Below are 15,327 nucleotides of genomic sequence, written 5' to 3'. Positions count from 1 at the left end.
CATGGACATTCAAGATGGGCACTATCCGTAATAGCTTTTTACCATACGTGTAGTTCCTTAGATGCACGAATTAGAAACCTTAGAACAGCTACTACAAGCTACAACATAAGCACTTTAATTTCGATTTCAACTCGTAAGATTACCGATCAAGTTTCGATAATTCGATTATTAAATATTAACCAATTTCAGAACTCTTCTTAAAACAGAACAACAGTCTTCCTATTCACATGGCAAAAACAAGCAGCGTAAAATAATTATGCAACAAGACCAACAGGGGAAACAAGTTGTGTACAGATGAACCACCAAAAGCTAATGTGCAGCAAATATTCTTCTCTACCAAAAGAACTTACTAGCACCATTACCAAAAGACATTTACCCGTATTTAGAGTAACAAAAAAAGTGGTTGTTCTCCAAAACCTCTTGCTTCAAAAAGCCATTAAAAGACAGTATAAAACGTGTAGGAAAAGAGTTCAGACGTCCACGCCAACATATGAAGGCAGTCATTCGGCTTCTGTGGTATCAGCAAATTTTCGGATTGGGATACGAATGGTCGGCCAGTCCGGATGGATGCACACTGATGACAATCTAATCAAATTCATGCAAAGCGGTCTGGCGGATGGATTGCGACACTAAGGAAATCGCCGATCTGAAATTCGACTGCCTCAAGTGTGAGATTGTCTTCTTGTCCCCTTTCACCATTTTTAGTGGTACCGATGGCTCTGTTGCGATACTGCCTTGATCCACGCTCAGGGAACACGATGTTGAACTCGAAGTACGTCCCCCGCTTACGCGCGTCCGGGTGCACCTGGATTCACATTAACCGTGATGGTTAGACACAGATCGTTAAAAATATCATCTAAAAGTATTATATAAAAAACAAACCCGCTAAGCATAAATACTCTGCGTACGGTTTAAGTGCAAGAGATACGAGAACTGATCCAGCAAAGCAAAAGTAACAATATGAACTATGTCCAAGGAAGTGTTCTAAACCTCCAATCACGGGCTACAGTACTATTTTCTTATGTATGACAACACGGGTTATACTATTTTCTCAGTGTGAACAAAAATACCAGCAATAAAACTAACAACAAGTGTTTCAAAAATAATTGGTCCCGTTATATGGACCGACACCGGCAGCGTTATCCATATTAGACAAATACTGGCAATCGCACGTTCAAAGAAAACTGAATTCGCCACCGGGACATCTCCACTCTCAGAAAATTAAATAAAGCAGCAATGAGATAATCGCCGACAATCAGATATTATAGGACCAGCTAGTTACAGCAGCCTAGAAGCTCCAACAGACTGCATATGCATATGATTTCCACTGTTGAATATGCTGCTTAAAAATCACAGAATATGTGGCAGCAACTTATATACTATTTTTTTAGTCGCCTCAAGATATTTTTTTTGAATTTTTTTGAAGCTTTTAGAATTTTCTACAAACTTTTAAGTGCGCCGTAAGACTGAAATGGTATATTTAAGTATGCCAAATGAAATCAAATTTACCTCGCGGATAAGACCAGTCAGCTCCTTGAGTGTAGCATCCATCCACGTATAAATTTGTAACTCTCCCGAAGGTGTATTCCCATTGAGGAATTCCATCAAGGAAAAATGCCTGCCAACATTGCAAAAAACTCGCAAAAGCAGAGGGCATGTTTTCTCGCGATCTACGGAGAATTTGTCAGCTAAGGGGTCTTCCACGCCAGCAAGCGGGGGCGGCGTTTTAGGCTTCGTTTTCATGTTGTTGGGACTTGTTGTTTCCACTGTCCGGGTAATGAAGTTTTCGTGATCACGATCTCCAGGGATGCGAATTTTCAGTTCGTACGGTTTTCCGGAATTGTACGTGCGAACGTCCCCGAACGGCTTCGTAAGTGCTGTTCTTTCGGGGACCATGGCGATAGATTTGACAATTCACAAGAGCTTGACGGAACGTCGAAGATGGTGTGCAGTGCGAACAGTCGCTAGAGGTGGCACAGGCGTGGAATAAGAACTGCAAGTGCAAACTCTGCGGACTAATGTTCAAAACTAAAGTACAGATTAAACAACAGCCCAGTTCCACCTACCGTTTCGTACCTTACTTACTTTTATGCAGTCTCACACTCTCACTTTTCACATTACGAATCTCACAGGCAGTCAGCGCACTTCTGTCGAACAGTCTGCTATTGTCCAGCATCCAAGAATCACTAGTGACTAGACTAAATTTAATGCTTTCACTTGGTAGTTCCAGATTCCATACACGAATTACTAGAAAGGATATAATGGAAATAAATAAGTATACTTAGTACTTCTCGATAGAAACATTAAAAATAGCAAAAAATGGAGTTAAAAGTCAGAATCTAAAATTTTTCCGGCGAATCCCGCTTTATATGCTCTGATTTAGAACGCTGACTTTAATTCGGGTTTGGATGCAGGCCGCGGTTGGTCTACTGTAAACCTAACTATTCACGGCGCAAATGACAAATTTTATGTGTTTGTGGATCATATTTTGTTTATTATCTACAGCGAAAGATTGATTTAAACATAATTTTAAAAATCATTCGCGTTACCTTCGACGAGGCGGCGGTTTGCGTTAACTGAGCAGCACATTTCTTATTTCGGATGTTACGACAAAATCCAAAGGTACATAAACCGTAAACCCCGAAGCCTTTTTTATCTGTTTGTTTCCAATTTTTTTTTAAAACCGACTACGAATACTTTAATGTTTATTTTTTTAATCGAGCTATTTTGCACGCTTCGCATCATGCTGATGATGATAAATAAATAGATTTGCCACTTCGGTTACAACTGACAGTAAGTTAAAGGGCTTGCTTTACGTTTTTACTTGTATTTATATACCATTTTCTTTGCTTGACTGTTGGCACCACCGCGGAAATTAGAAATCAGTGGAGTTTTATCAACTTCAGTCTTTATGTAAACAAAGTTAAGACCGAAGACTAGCTCCGAATGTAATCTGTTTTAGGCGCATTGCGTCTAACAATTGTCAACGTTGGAGAATAATTTGTGACTTTCGTGTGTGCGCTTTGCTAGCTCTATAGACGACAATTTTAACTATACTCTGATAACCAGTTTCCTTTTGTTGACTATTTCTTCTCTTTCTGGTGATTAGAAGTTAGCCCGTTTTGAAGTATATCGTGCCCACTTCCTAACTCTTAATGTTTTCTCGATAATTTACATTTTGTGAAACCCGTACATCTACTACCATATGTACTTATATGTTGGATTACATCGCTGTTTGTTAATACTGCTGGAGGCGTAAGCCTGGAAGTTTTAAAAGTCGAACGGGTAAGCGCGTAAGGTTTTGCTTGTAAGCTGTAAGCAGTGTTAAAACTTATGACATTACTATGCACATTATGACATTACTTTTAACAGTTAAAAGTAATGTCATAATGTGCTTTGTAATTTACTGCTGAAACTCGTAAAAATAATTTATATTTTATTGTTAATAATAATATTTGCAGGAGGAAGGCTACCAGTCAGTATTTAATGGTAATGTTATTAAAAGTAGCAGCAGTACTTAATAAGAATGTTGTAAATTTGTAATTTGTTTTATTATTCTGATGAATTGTTCCGGAAAACGTGCAAAGGAAAACTATAGTGCATTTCTTTTTTTTAAACTTTTATGATAGTCTAGCTACAACCTTGGAGTCTGAGCAGTGAACACCGTTAAAAATAGTTGTTTTGTTTTAGTGGCTTGTGGTAGTATGTATTGTGCTTCAGTGCTTGACTAACTTGCGTACAGATGGGTATTCCTTTCGAGGAAAATTGCTGTATGTTGATGATAAATTACTGGATATTGATAGTTGTGAATTTGTAACTTGTGTAGAATACTTACACAGTTCCCTTACCGGCTTACTGTTTTGCGGTTTTAAGGCATTCCGCTTTATCTGTATTCTGATGTTATAAATTTTGTGCGGTACTCCTTTGGCTTACGGCCTTGTGGTTTACAGAAACAGCGAACACGGAATCGTCGGAAATCTGCCGATTGAAAGAAGTCAAATCAGACGGGAATAAGAGGTACTATTAGCAGCCATACCGCTTTTCATTCTAAAGAAAAACAATTATTGTTGGACGCAGACGATTATTGTTATTTTGTACTTCAGTTATGCAGTTTGTAGTCAATCAAAATTTCCATTTTCTTTTGTTGTGGGTTTATTTGGATTGTATTTATTGGATTTCATTTGTTGGTGAAACTGAAAACCGTTTGGCCTTTTGAAGCAACAATAATTTTTATTATTCTAAGAATTGCTTAAGTCTCTTTGAAAACATGTGTTTTACCAATCTAGGTATCTATATATTATATGCATTTAAATTAATGATCATTATATGCAGGTACGGTTTTGGTACATTTTGCTATACTTTATGGAATTTTTCCATGTGTTGGCAGATCTTGACGTCGTTGTTTAAACAAGCCTGATTGATTTGCACAACTATGGTGGACCACTTAGGTAAGAACGAAACCGTAATCAATCCGGTTTGTCGGGCTGCCAGATGAATTTTCAATTTTGAGCGCAGACAAGCTTAACTTGTAAGTGATGCAGCGTATTTGATGCGAATTGTTTTCACATTGGCAGTCAATAGCGAAGCAAATAAGCATCGGATACAGCGAATCGAAAATGCCTTCGGAACAGCCGGCGTTCCCTTATTGAAACAAGGACGTGTTCTTTTGGGCGAGGGCGTCCTGAATAAAATGTGCAAGAAAAAGCTTAAGCCGAGGCAGTTCTTCCTTTTCAACGATATTCTAGTGTACGGAAACGTGGTGATAGGAAGTAAAAAGGTGAACAAGAAGAATAAGTTTGTTTATTGTTTGTTATTATTTATCAAAATTGTTGTTGAAATTCAGTTCCGACAATATAACAAGCAACGAATTATTCCCCTGGAAGAAGTCAAATTGGAGGGTATTGACGATGACGCAAGTAAGGGACGAATAAATTTACAGTGTTAGGCTTTCAGCAAGTATTTTGTTTTTTTCTGCCTTTGCAGGCTTGCATTTTGGATGGTACATATGCAGCCGAGCGAAGTCGTTTGCTGTGTACGCTACAACGGAAATTGAGAAGCAGCAGTGGGTGGATCATATAAGCCGAGCCGTGCGAGAGCACATTCGAGAAGGTGAGGAACGGCATCTGTTTTGAACTTGTCCCGTCGCGGGTTGTAAAGGTTCGCTTCGGTTTGACCTAGGAAATATTCGCGCTCCGCACACATACGCTGCAACAATGGTTCCTGATAGTGAAGCAAAAGTTTGTGAGTATCTTATCACATGCATAGTTCATGCTTTTATCTGCATTTCATAATACGAATCCATGTTGAACTATTTTTGGAATGTCTGATGTATAGGTATGCACTGCAAAAAGACCCAATTTACTTTTGTTAATCGAAGGGTGAGTTTATCCTGCTGGATTTGTTACCTTGCAGCAATTAAGGCACAAAAAATAACGCTGCGGTCGCAATTTTATATAGCACCACTGCCGGAAATGTGGTCTGGTAGTGTGCGGCAATTGTTCCAATCAGCGGGCAATTATTGTTGACCAGGGCGATAAACCACAACGAGTTTGCGCAGCGTGTGCAGTGGAACTGAAGCGTGATGGAGAACAGCGAAATTCCATTGTGAAAGGTTTGTGTATAATATGATTACTACTATTATCCTGATTTCAACTAGCAGAAATTATATCCTGACTTGTAAATGAAATAATTGTGTATCCAATTTTAGAATATGGCAGCGGTAACAACAGCACGATTGCTGATTCGCCTGACGATTCCGACGATGGTGGCCGCTATTCTCCCAGTGATCTTTCCGACGAAACTGGGAACCAGACAAATTTTTACGATACAAATAATCGAAATGATGAAGATCATGGTCAAAAAATATGAGCTCTTTACATGATTTTTCTTTTTTGCCTTTTTATGGTTTTAATTGTAACTAGTACATGTATGTTTCCCCTTATGACGATTTCACTCAGTATTTTATTGCAGAACAGTGAAATTTTTCTTCCTGTGCACGTTTTAACCGTTGATCTTTTACCGTTGCCTTTTTTATTTTTACAACTTTTCATGTATAAATTTGTGTGCATTGCACGAAATTGTATGTCAGATGAATTTTATACAAAAGTGTTCCAACCGGAATGCTTTCGAAATCAAACCGTTAAAAAATCGAAACAGGATAATGTACTTTCTTATATCAATCATACGCTGAGATATTTCAGCTTTTTTAATAACGAACAAACAGGTATTAGAAACAGCGCAGATCGTAGCCCGCGACCTTAGTATCAAACGATCTTCTGAAACGGATGCCAAGGATCTGTAAACAGATTTGGTGGTAAAGGTGTGCAGTGAGTTTCTTCCAAATCTTTCATATGCAGTTTTGCCAAATACAACGTTAAATGCTGACGGATGCTAGCGTCCAGATTTTTTCCGATGTCCAGCGGGAAACGAATTCCGCTTGGTTCGGTAATCGCACATTCCGCTAGGTAATTCTCTACCAGCGTGCTAAGATCGTCATCACTTACACCGCGCAAATACTCAATATACATCGTTTCTGTAAAACAAAAATCCACATATTTTATACAGCTCAAATCCTACATCCGACAAATTCACGGCACCCACCGTTTAAATTTTTTGTGTACTTTGCAAAACCTTGAATATTTACAGTCAGTCCGATATTGGACTAAATTCGTTCAGTAGAATACAAAAAGCATCATGCAAAAATTATGGCCGATGTCAGCGTTGTGAGTGCTGCATCTGTTACCTCTTTCCTTGGCATCGGACATGAGCCATTGATCCAAAAGGTCTTTCGTTCCGCTGTTAACAATATGTGGATAACGATGTGATAAAATCTTAGTCAACAGGAAATCCGCGCGATTAACCATGAAATCCCTAGTGGTATCGTGGATAGCCAGAATTTCGTCCAGCGTACGGCGAATCAATAAGACTGGCCCGTCGTACTGACACAACCAATCCCCAACATTCAAATTCAAATAGTGCCGCACAACGAATGTGACGATGTGCGAAAGACTTCGGGGCATACGTGCATGTGCGAGTGGTAGGAGATCATCGAAAGTAGCGTCCAGAATGACGCCCTGCACATTGGGGTAACTAGCTGCCAAGTAGCTGGCCGGAAATCCCCCGATTGACCAGGCGAACAGCAAGATGTTGGCCTCATCAAAGCCCAGATGCTCTTTAGCATAGCGCATTACCGCGTCGGCAGCATGCAGCTCTTGACTAGGCAGCGGTTCACCCGTCGAATAGCCAAAGCCTGGATGATTCCAGCCCAAGACGGAATATCCGCGATGCATGGGTGTGTTCATGATACCCAGCTCGTAATAACCAGCGTTGCCTTCACAGCAAATGACCAGAGTGTTGCCCAGGGAGGCCGATGCAGAACGATTATCCACAAACATCGTGTCGATGGTGTTGCCATCTGATGTTCCGATTGTTGCATGACGAGCACGGATATGAGCCTACCCAATCCATAGCCACACATCGTCAAATAGTAATAAAATTGCAATTTTTTCATGTTCTGTGACAAAAAAAGCCAAAAATTTATTTTAAAATTGTCACTTACTTGAAAGTTACTTTTCTGTTTACTGTTCACCTGTCTTAACTTAAAAAAGCCGACCAATAATCTATATAATGCATTCTAATGTAGAGTCTCATACAGCTCTTGAAGCGTACAAAGCGTTGGCAAACATTAAAAGCACCAGAAACTGTTAGAAGAAAATTTTATGAACAACTGGAACGATGAAACGTACATTTTCCATGATTTTCGCGCGTCCATCGGTCAGTGCCTGTTTGATGGCCAGATTGAACAACTTCAAAGAACCAGGATACAGCAATCGACGACCGATTGTTTTGAGCAGCAGCAGCGCCAGCACTTTGTACACACTGCGCACCAGCACGTTCATGTCCTTGCCAATAAGCGCGTCGGCAACGATCGGGCGTCGGAGCGCAGCTTTGGTGCTGTAAACGCAGGGGATGTGATACTGGCTGGCACAGTCAAAATCATACTTCTTCATCAAATTCTCATAATTCTCCGGCGTCCTGCGCTTGTGAAAAGCGTCAAAATCCGTCATAAACTGACGGTAGGTGTGATTGAATCGTCGCCCGGTCCATCTAAATGCGTACGCCAGGCCAGCCACGGACATGACGAACATAAAGGGCCGCAAGACGGGAAGCAGGAACTTCCCCAGTGCGCCATCTGGATGCTCAGCATCGTCATTCCTCTCGGCTGATGCACCGCGGCGATATATCGCAAATATCCACAAAGGGGAGCACAGCTTTACCGCGAACCAAAAGCATTTCACGGCGTACAACATGTACGTACTACAGCGCTCCAGTCTGTTAGGAGCGTAATTTTCACCCTGAAAGATAAGCCAAACTATCGTTAACTGGATACATAATATTCAATAATTATTCATTATTACTGTAAAATTTTTAATTTGTAATACCTATTACTGTACAAAGTATTACCTACCATAAAATATGTCTAACGTGTTATTCGTGTAACTTTCAATTCATGCGCGTTGCATCTCTCAGAGAAAAATCTCACCTGGAATCCAGGACGATAAACTCGATATAAATCAGGAGAAAAGAAGCTGCGAGCAGGTGACATGTTCCAGGTCAAATTATTCGGGAGCTTAGAGTACGACATACTCAATTCGCAGACATTTGTTCCTGCAACCTGGAGCCCCAAATCAAGCTCTTTAAAAAAATACGTACGTGTCGGACAATCGGGGCATAGGTTCTACTTATTTAGATAACAAAACTAATAAGTTATATGTGTTATACTTATATCGAGCAGAATTTGAAGACGACTCACCAGTCAGAAAAGTGACATGTTTGAATAATTTGACATTCCCAAAACTGCATTAAAACTGCAGGAAGTTTACAATACACAGTACAGTGCACACTGCACAGTGTTACGAGCCCGTACGTACGTTACTACATTTTAAGGTAACCGCTTTACCATACATTTGTGCTATTCGACACCAAAGGTAGGGTCAGCTTGTCTACGTCACTTGTTGTGAATGGAAAACACAGGTCTCATCCATGATTTATGTTATTTTTTACTATCAAAATTTAATTGGTCTCAACGGACAACGAGTCGAAATATTGTATTTTGTTGATTTCTTACCAGCTGTTAAGTGTTGTCGTTGATCAATAAGCAAACTTTACTCCATTTCTCCTGAATTGCATTCAGAATTCTCGTATCCTTTAAGCCGTGATCGGCGGATCAAACACTTATCGTTAGTGCAGTTTCGGGCTTTCGCCCTGGAACCGTGAACTACTTTCTCAAGGAGTATTTTCTGTTTTTCGGAATCGGGGCATTCTAAGGTTCTCATAAGTCAGATATCACCGAACTTCTTGCTGATTAAGTGGTAAGTTATCGTTCGTGCGTTAAATGACCATACGGTTGAAAGGTGTTTTAAATGTTTATATTTCATTCTGTGAGCTTCAGCTGAGTGCTGTGTAAAGACTGTTTCCACGCTAGAAACGCTCGGTTCGACACAGTTTTCGATGGATGTGAGTTTCCATTGCAGATTGCTCTAATATTGCCACAATGTTCGCCGAAGGAGCGCCTTCACATAATCCGAATGTCGACTGGTTGAATACGAGAGGAATGTGGACGATTTATTGCTTGGTAAGTTTCAACATTCAACAGCCAGGTTCTCTTTCACTTTTTTGTGCCGCTGCTCTTTGCCGTCGAAGCGCAAGGTGTAGGCGCGGAGTATGTAGTCTTATATACAAATCCAATCGTGAGTGTTCGTTTTATGAGTAAATGTTTGTGCCGCAACGGAGAAATTGTTAGCGGTGCATTATTGGATCTTTTTAAGTTCAATTAATTTTTCTCATCTTTCGGCAACTCTCACATGTTAAAAACTGGTGACGAGTTGCGTGATATCATTTTAATTTAGAATATATATACTTTTGCAACTTTGTTTCGGGAGATTGGATATATTAATTTTGATTTTACGATGTAATTTGTGCGGTCGCATTTATGAATAGCTATGAAATTAAATTCTCCTGAAAGATAAAGAACGTGTGGCTTATGTATGCCTAATTGCAGATTTTGCTGATGTTTCACCTGTTTCTTCTATCCATTCCCATTGATGCCTTGTCGGTTCCGGTCGTGTGGACTCTTACCAATGTTCTTCACAATTTAGTAAGTTTGCAGGACTATGTCCTTTGTTTCTGGCTATCGTTCGGGATCTCTTTACTGCAAAAAAATTGCAAAGATAGCTTGCGTTATTGAAATTTGTGGTCGGCTGTCATTTCTGTCGTACCGGTGTTGTACTCAGTCATTCAGTCAAGCAATATTTTTCAGATTGCTGACAATGGGATTAAGGATTATTTAAAAATTAGATCTGTATAAAAACTGGCTATTTTTGCAGTAACGTTAGAAGATGGTTCGATAAGGTAGCTAACTGTTCATGGACCGTTTGATTTTTAATAAGCTTGCATGGGTTTTTTGCAGTTTAGCCTTGTGTTGTTCCACTTCACGAAAGGAACTCCTTGGCTGGATAGTGACCAAGGACGTTCGCGTGCGCTGACATTTTGGGAGCAGATCGATGATGGAATTCAGTACACAACGACGAAGAAATTCTTCACCATCCTCCCAATTGTTTTGTAAGGATGCGATACAGTGATGTTGACGTACTCTACATGTGTATTTCAGTATTATCATCATCTCCCAAATTACTGTCTTTGAGGGGCTTTCACAACGTCACTAATTTTCGCTTGTTGTCAGGTACTTAATGACGGGATTCTACACCAACTACGATCAGACCCACTTCATCATCAACACAATTTCTCTGCTGTCGGTGCTCATACCAAAGCTCCCTTATTTCCATCGCTTGCGTCTTTTTGGAATAAATCGATACTGATATCAGCTACCTTTGTGCACATATTTAACGCTTAAAATTTTCAAGTCTGGAGTTTCCTAGAGATACTGGTGCTCACTGGTATTTAATTAACCGAATGGTATCGTACTGGTTCAGTAATTCGCGGTTCTATAGCTTGCTTTTCACTTACTTCCATATGCTGCGGTATTTCCTTTTTTTGATTCGGGTGTTTAGAAGTCTTTCTCGCTGATCGTTTTAACTGCAGTGTAAAATTTTAGATTCCTTAGACTGGGCAACGCTATAAAACTGCATAAAGTACTAGAGTAGTGTTCCAGTTCCAGATGCAAGACTATACTTATTAGTTATTAGTTACTTACCTGAAGAAATTATGCCTTAAGAGAAATCCTTTGTATGACAAGCTGGTAAAGGTATCATGTCTCATTACTACCCAAATTCTAAATTATCTGAGAATGCTGAAGGCTTTTAGTCATTTTTATGTTGCGCTGCAGCAAAGGATTAGCGTTGGAAGCACCTGCTGACCACGCTAGAGCTTATCATCCTGCCTGTGGACGATTTAGTAGTCTAACGAAAAACTTCGAAAATTGCATTAGATGTGGTTGTTTATCGCTTTGGTGTCACGATACTGAAGTACGTACTGCAATCATCCCACAGTCCAAGCCTTTGTTACCAGTTTTTAGGTTGCGACTCTTTTGCTCATGCTTCTCGGTCGTTTGCTGGTACTGAACGAGATAAATCAACGATGCTTCTTGCAAATATATTGCACCAGCATTGACACTTCCAGTTTCTACTTCCTTATCGCGTGCGATGCAGTCTGTGGTTGTAACTTCTAGCCACTCTCTACTTCACACTCACGGTTCACACCATAATATTTTATTACAAGCTGGATTTAAATTAGCACTTCTTCATAAAACAATGGATCAAAAAGACACCTAAAAAATGGAATAAGAAAAGGAAAATTTGGCACCAAATCGGCTAAAATGATAAAAAATCAGCACCGTAGCAAAACCGAAACGGTATAAAAGTAATAAAAACAATCAAAACAAAATCACAAGTTTTAAAGCTTCAATATTACTAGCTAAAAACATGGAAGCACATTCGACTTCAAGGAGATGATAATGGAGTAGTATACCGCAGTACATAATCCAGATTCCAGTCCGTTAATGACGGTCACCGGTGAAAATAGCTGCCTTTTCCTTAAACTGTTGCCGTCGAGAGCGTTTTTCTTCCGCTTCCTTGCGGTGCTGTTCCTGTTCCGCTCGAATTTCCTCTTCAAATTTGGACCCACGGGATATACTTTCGATCTAAAGTACAAAAGAGACTACATTATTGTCCTGCAGCAATCATCGCGTTTTATTTGCCATCTAAAAAAATCAACCCAGGAACTAACAAAACTCTTAAGCATACCTTAGCTTCAAAGAAATTTTTCGCTCCACCAACACCTTCCTTGTCTACGTCAATCTCCGTTAAGCTAGCCAAGACGAACAAACCGCTCTGATCCTGCAGCTCGCCGGCAGCAGCTTTGCGGAATATCAATAGGAACTGTAAACCACAAATTGCAGTTAGACATAAGCATTACAAGAACTATCTAAACAAACCGCATCGCATTATATGCTGCTTCTCAACTACCTGTTCATATGAACTCATTCTACCACAGATACAGTTCCAGTAACACTGAATCAGATGCCAAGCCCAATTATCAAAACGGATATTAGTCAGTTCTGTACTTTCTCACGTGTTCACCGGAATGAAAAACGCAGTGCACACCCCCAAATATCCAAACTGCAAATTTTTGAGGCATCGATACTCACACCAACGATATCGCAATTTTTAACATGCAGATTGCAAATATAAACGTACCAAAAATGCATGAAATAAACTCATGACTTGAAACACACTCTGACATGTCGTGCCTCACGATGTTTTTAATCACTCAAATATGTAAACAAAACCTACTTCACGGAAGTTCAGTTTTCCGTCCTTATCCTCATCCACTTCGCTGATCATGTGTTTTAAGGCTAAATGAGTCTGTGGAGCTCCCAATTTCTCCATCATTCGCTTTAGTTCCTCCATATCGATGAAATGATCTTTGTTGATGTCATGCCTAAATAAAAAGTTGAAAAATAACTACCCAGTAGACATCAAAAAGTGACTGTAATTATAATCTGCAAATACAAGATAGTACAGCAGCACCGGAAACAAAGCAGCGCGTTGTACCTGTCGCTTTATGTTACAAATAAATAAATAAATACAAAGAGTTGTAATAACACATTAATACCAATCATAAGCCGTGCTAACAAAAGAACATGTTTGTACAACTGTGCAACCATCGTTTGAAAACGAATTATCTTATTATGTGTGTTCGCACCCATGGTGAATTATGTCGCCCCACTACACCGACAAAGCGCGAAATAAAATACGTATGCATCCCCAAAATCTGAATAACATAAGCAAACGTTTTCAGCTACAGGACTTTTAGAGCATGCACGAATGCGACTAAAAAGTTTGAAACGTGTTTGAACAATACAGTTATACACCCAATCCGTTAAAAATGAACGGTTTTACGCTTACTTTTACCCCTTCGTAATGGACATAAAATGCCTAAAAAACCGAAAATGACAGGGAAACGATAACTTATTAGAAGGATACTACTAGTACTGAGCAATAATGCTGAAGAACAAGAAGAATGATACACAACATTAACATTTGTTGAAAAACGAGTACTGAAGGGACCAATTTAAACATGAAATCTACATTGGCGAAGCATGGCTTCATCACAAACTGGACGTTTCTTATAACGTTCGGTAGCTGCAGTACCCGCGTAGTGTATAGAGTAACATTCTAAATTTAGCCTTTTATATACTACTGTAGTAGTCCACAGTAATAAAGATGGCGCAGCGGAGTATATCACCATAAAAGGCAATAATTCTAACTATACAGCATAAAGACAGTAGAAAGTCGTAAATGGGAAATATTTTTTTCGTATATTTTCCTTCTTACTTACGATTTGAAGATGTTTTCGTATTCCTTTATCTGTTTGCGAGAGAACTCCTTGAATTCCGTGTAGGGATTAAAGACTTTCAGCGAGGGCTTGTCGCCTGATGCTACGCCTTCGTTGATGTCTTGGCGACGGGACAATTTCTTCGATAATTCATCGGAAGCACTGCCAGAAATGGCTTTTTCTGATTCCGACGAACCGGATGACAATTTTCTCGACAGGTTTGGTTCTCGCAGCAACGCTGGATGGGAATTCTCTGTTTCGGCGTCGTCGGGAGCAGTTTCGCTGAGGTGCAGGCGACGGCTCAACTTTTTAGTCAATTCATCATCAGCCATTCCATAAATTCGGCACGCCGACAGCTTCCAAAGAATCAGTAACACAGCAAAGGTTACAGTCACTTACAGGTTACTGATTATTAAACCCAATGTATTTATGCAGGTGGATTATTTCCAAGGAAATGAAATGTTAATCGCTGTTTTTCAAAGTGTTCGCCAGATGGACAACAGCAAAACAACAAGAAATAAACATCAGTCAGTTACAATCTTTACATCAATGATCAATCACTTAGCTCAGTTAGCTGTACATCTGCAAATAATGAACGAATGTACGCAGTAAGCACTGACGTTAATTCCAAACAGTTGGTAATTCACGAAGTTCATTCGTTTTGACAAAACATAGAAGTGGCAAAACTTAAAAACTTTCAAAAAAATTCTTTTCCAAAATTTCGAGCGTGCTGTCCTACTGTAGAAGTGTAAGGTGTGAATGTGCACTATGAAATCTTTACGATGAAGCGTTCCAAGATTTCACTCATTCGCACTTGAACGGCGGCACTGAATGAGTCGTATATGCCATGCCTTTTATACTCTGCAAGTTACCCAATGGAGAAGCGGCTACCAGCGGCCCACCCTTCGAAGCAGAGCGCTCTTCACACCCCCAGTAGATATTTTGTAGAAGTGGAACATAGCGGCGAAACATTTGTATTTAAATCTTTACGTAAAAAATTATACTTCATAATTATGCTTCAATGATTTTTGGAAGTCGGTGGTCTTTAGGACGACAAACGACAAACTTCTATTGCGTATAAACATCGTCACAGCTATTTGCTGCACGACAGGACCGAAACAGAAAATTTTAATAAATTTCGTTAATTTTTTCATTAAACTTATAAATAAATACCAAAACTTAAAAGAGTAAAACTTTTGTTTTGTTGACCGCTATTTGCTCATCAGTATTTACACTTCAACAGACAAGCATCGCTGAAAAGTAACCGGATTCAGATCCAAAACACCATTGCAGTACATCATTGTTTACAAACTTCAACGCTGATAGATGTCTTTTAAATGGCTACTTCTATACCAGTTTTATTATGGGAAAAGCTATTTTAGTTCCCATTTACTATGTGAAATTTTGTAAAATATTCACTTTCGCTTTTTTTATTGTAATAGCAGTCGGGCAAAGCCGCACAAGTAAAACTGG

At 39.5% G+C, this 15,327-nt stretch overlaps 5 protein-coding genes across 11 annotated transcripts; 2 read left to right on the top strand and 3 right to left on the bottom strand.

Moving 5' to 3' along the window:
* Nucleotides 1-113: 113 nt before the first annotated feature.
* Nucleotides 114-2,369, bottom strand: LOC129586158 (histone deacetylase complex subunit SAP18-like). 3 transcript variants are annotated; one of them, XM_055479206.1, is made up of 3 exons: nucleotides 2,067-2,369; nucleotides 1,510-1,993; nucleotides 114-805 (listed from the first exon to the last, which is right to left on the bottom strand). In XM_055479206.1, the coding sequence occupies exons 2-3, from the start codon at nucleotides 1,894-1,896 to the stop codon at nucleotides 596-598; spliced, it is 597 nt and encodes a 198-aa protein (XP_055335181.1). In that variant the 5' UTR covers nucleotides 1,897-1,993; nucleotides 2,067-2,369; the 3' UTR covers nucleotides 114-595. The 3 variants fall into 3 exon arrangements, with proteins under 3 accessions (XP_055335181.1, XP_055335180.1, XP_055335179.1); XM_055479205.1 differs by having other exon boundaries at nucleotides 2,077-2,369; XM_055479204.1 differs by having other exon boundaries at nucleotides 2,086-2,369.
* Nucleotides 2,370-2,631: 262 nt separating this feature from the next.
* On the top strand, nucleotides 2,632-6,108 carry LOC129586157 (pleckstrin homology domain-containing family F member 2-like). Of its 4 annotated transcripts, none has more exons than XM_055479203.1 (11): nucleotides 2,632-2,793; nucleotides 3,462-3,489; nucleotides 3,951-4,017; nucleotides 4,388-4,448; nucleotides 4,575-4,777; nucleotides 4,844-4,916; nucleotides 4,984-5,109; nucleotides 5,179-5,241; nucleotides 5,335-5,378; nucleotides 5,458-5,611; nucleotides 5,708-6,108. In XM_055479203.1, the coding sequence occupies exons 4-11, from the start codon at nucleotides 4,433-4,435 to the stop codon at nucleotides 5,866-5,868; spliced, it is 840 nt and encodes a 279-aa protein (XP_055335178.1). In that variant the 5' UTR covers nucleotides 2,632-2,793; nucleotides 3,462-3,489; nucleotides 3,951-4,017; nucleotides 4,388-4,432; the 3' UTR covers nucleotides 5,869-6,108. The 4 variants fall into 4 exon arrangements, with proteins under 4 accessions (XP_055335178.1, XP_055335176.1, XP_055335175.1 ...); XM_055479202.1 differs by lacking the exon at nucleotides 2,632-2,793 and adding an exon at nucleotides 2,963-3,285; XM_055479201.1 differs by lacking the exon at nucleotides 3,462-3,489.
* Nucleotides 6,006-8,871, bottom strand: LOC129586156 (phosphatidylserine lipase ABHD16A-like). 2 transcript variants are annotated; one of them, XM_055479199.1, is made up of 5 exons: nucleotides 8,813-8,871; nucleotides 8,543-8,674; nucleotides 7,746-8,354; nucleotides 6,743-7,454; nucleotides 6,006-6,532 (listed from the first exon to the last, which is right to left on the bottom strand). In XM_055479199.1, exons 2-5 carry the CDS (start codon nucleotides 8,642-8,644, stop codon nucleotides 6,264-6,266), a joined length of 1,692 nt encoding a protein of 563 aa, XP_055335174.1. In that variant the 5' UTR covers nucleotides 8,645-8,674; nucleotides 8,813-8,871; the 3' UTR covers nucleotides 6,006-6,263. The 2 variants fall into 2 exon arrangements, with proteins under 2 accessions (XP_055335174.1, XP_055335173.1); XM_055479198.1 differs by having other exon boundaries at nucleotides 6,007-6,532; nucleotides 8,543-8,847.
* Nucleotides 8,872-9,028: 157 nt separating this feature from the next.
* On the top strand, nucleotides 9,029-11,165 carry LOC129586247 (ORM1-like protein 2). Its single transcript, XM_055479352.1, has 5 exons — nucleotides 9,029-9,371; nucleotides 9,534-9,634; nucleotides 10,061-10,156; nucleotides 10,469-10,620; nucleotides 10,742-11,165. Exons 2-5 carry the CDS (start codon nucleotides 9,554-9,556, stop codon nucleotides 10,875-10,877), a joined length of 465 nt encoding a protein of 154 aa, XP_055335327.1. The 5' UTR covers nucleotides 9,029-9,371; nucleotides 9,534-9,553; the 3' UTR covers nucleotides 10,878-11,165.
* A 545-nt stretch (nucleotides 11,166-11,710) lies between these two features.
* LOC129586197 (EF-hand domain-containing protein D2-like) lies at nucleotides 11,711-14,687 on the bottom strand. The gene is made up of 4 exons (XM_055479262.1): nucleotides 13,858-14,687; nucleotides 12,810-12,957; nucleotides 12,261-12,395; nucleotides 11,711-12,157 (listed from the first exon to the last, which is right to left on the bottom strand). Exons 1-4 carry the CDS (start codon nucleotides 14,184-14,186, stop codon nucleotides 12,014-12,016), a joined length of 756 nt encoding a protein of 251 aa, XP_055335237.1. The 5' UTR covers nucleotides 14,187-14,687; the 3' UTR covers nucleotides 11,711-12,013.
* Nucleotides 14,688-15,327: the final 640 nt, after the last annotated feature.

The sequence above is a fragment of the Paramacrobiotus metropolitanus genome, unplaced genomic scaffold (genome assembly GCF_019649055.1).
Source record: "Paramacrobiotus metropolitanus isolate TYO unplaced genomic scaffold, Prichtersi_v1.0 Parri_scaffold0000020, whole genome shotgun sequence".
Classification (NCBI taxonomy): domain Eukaryota; kingdom Metazoa; phylum Tardigrada; class Eutardigrada; order Parachela; family Macrobiotidae; genus Paramacrobiotus; species Paramacrobiotus metropolitanus.
The sequence above is the reverse complement of the archived record's forward strand: the minus strand, read 5'-3'. Positions and strand labels throughout refer to the sequence as shown.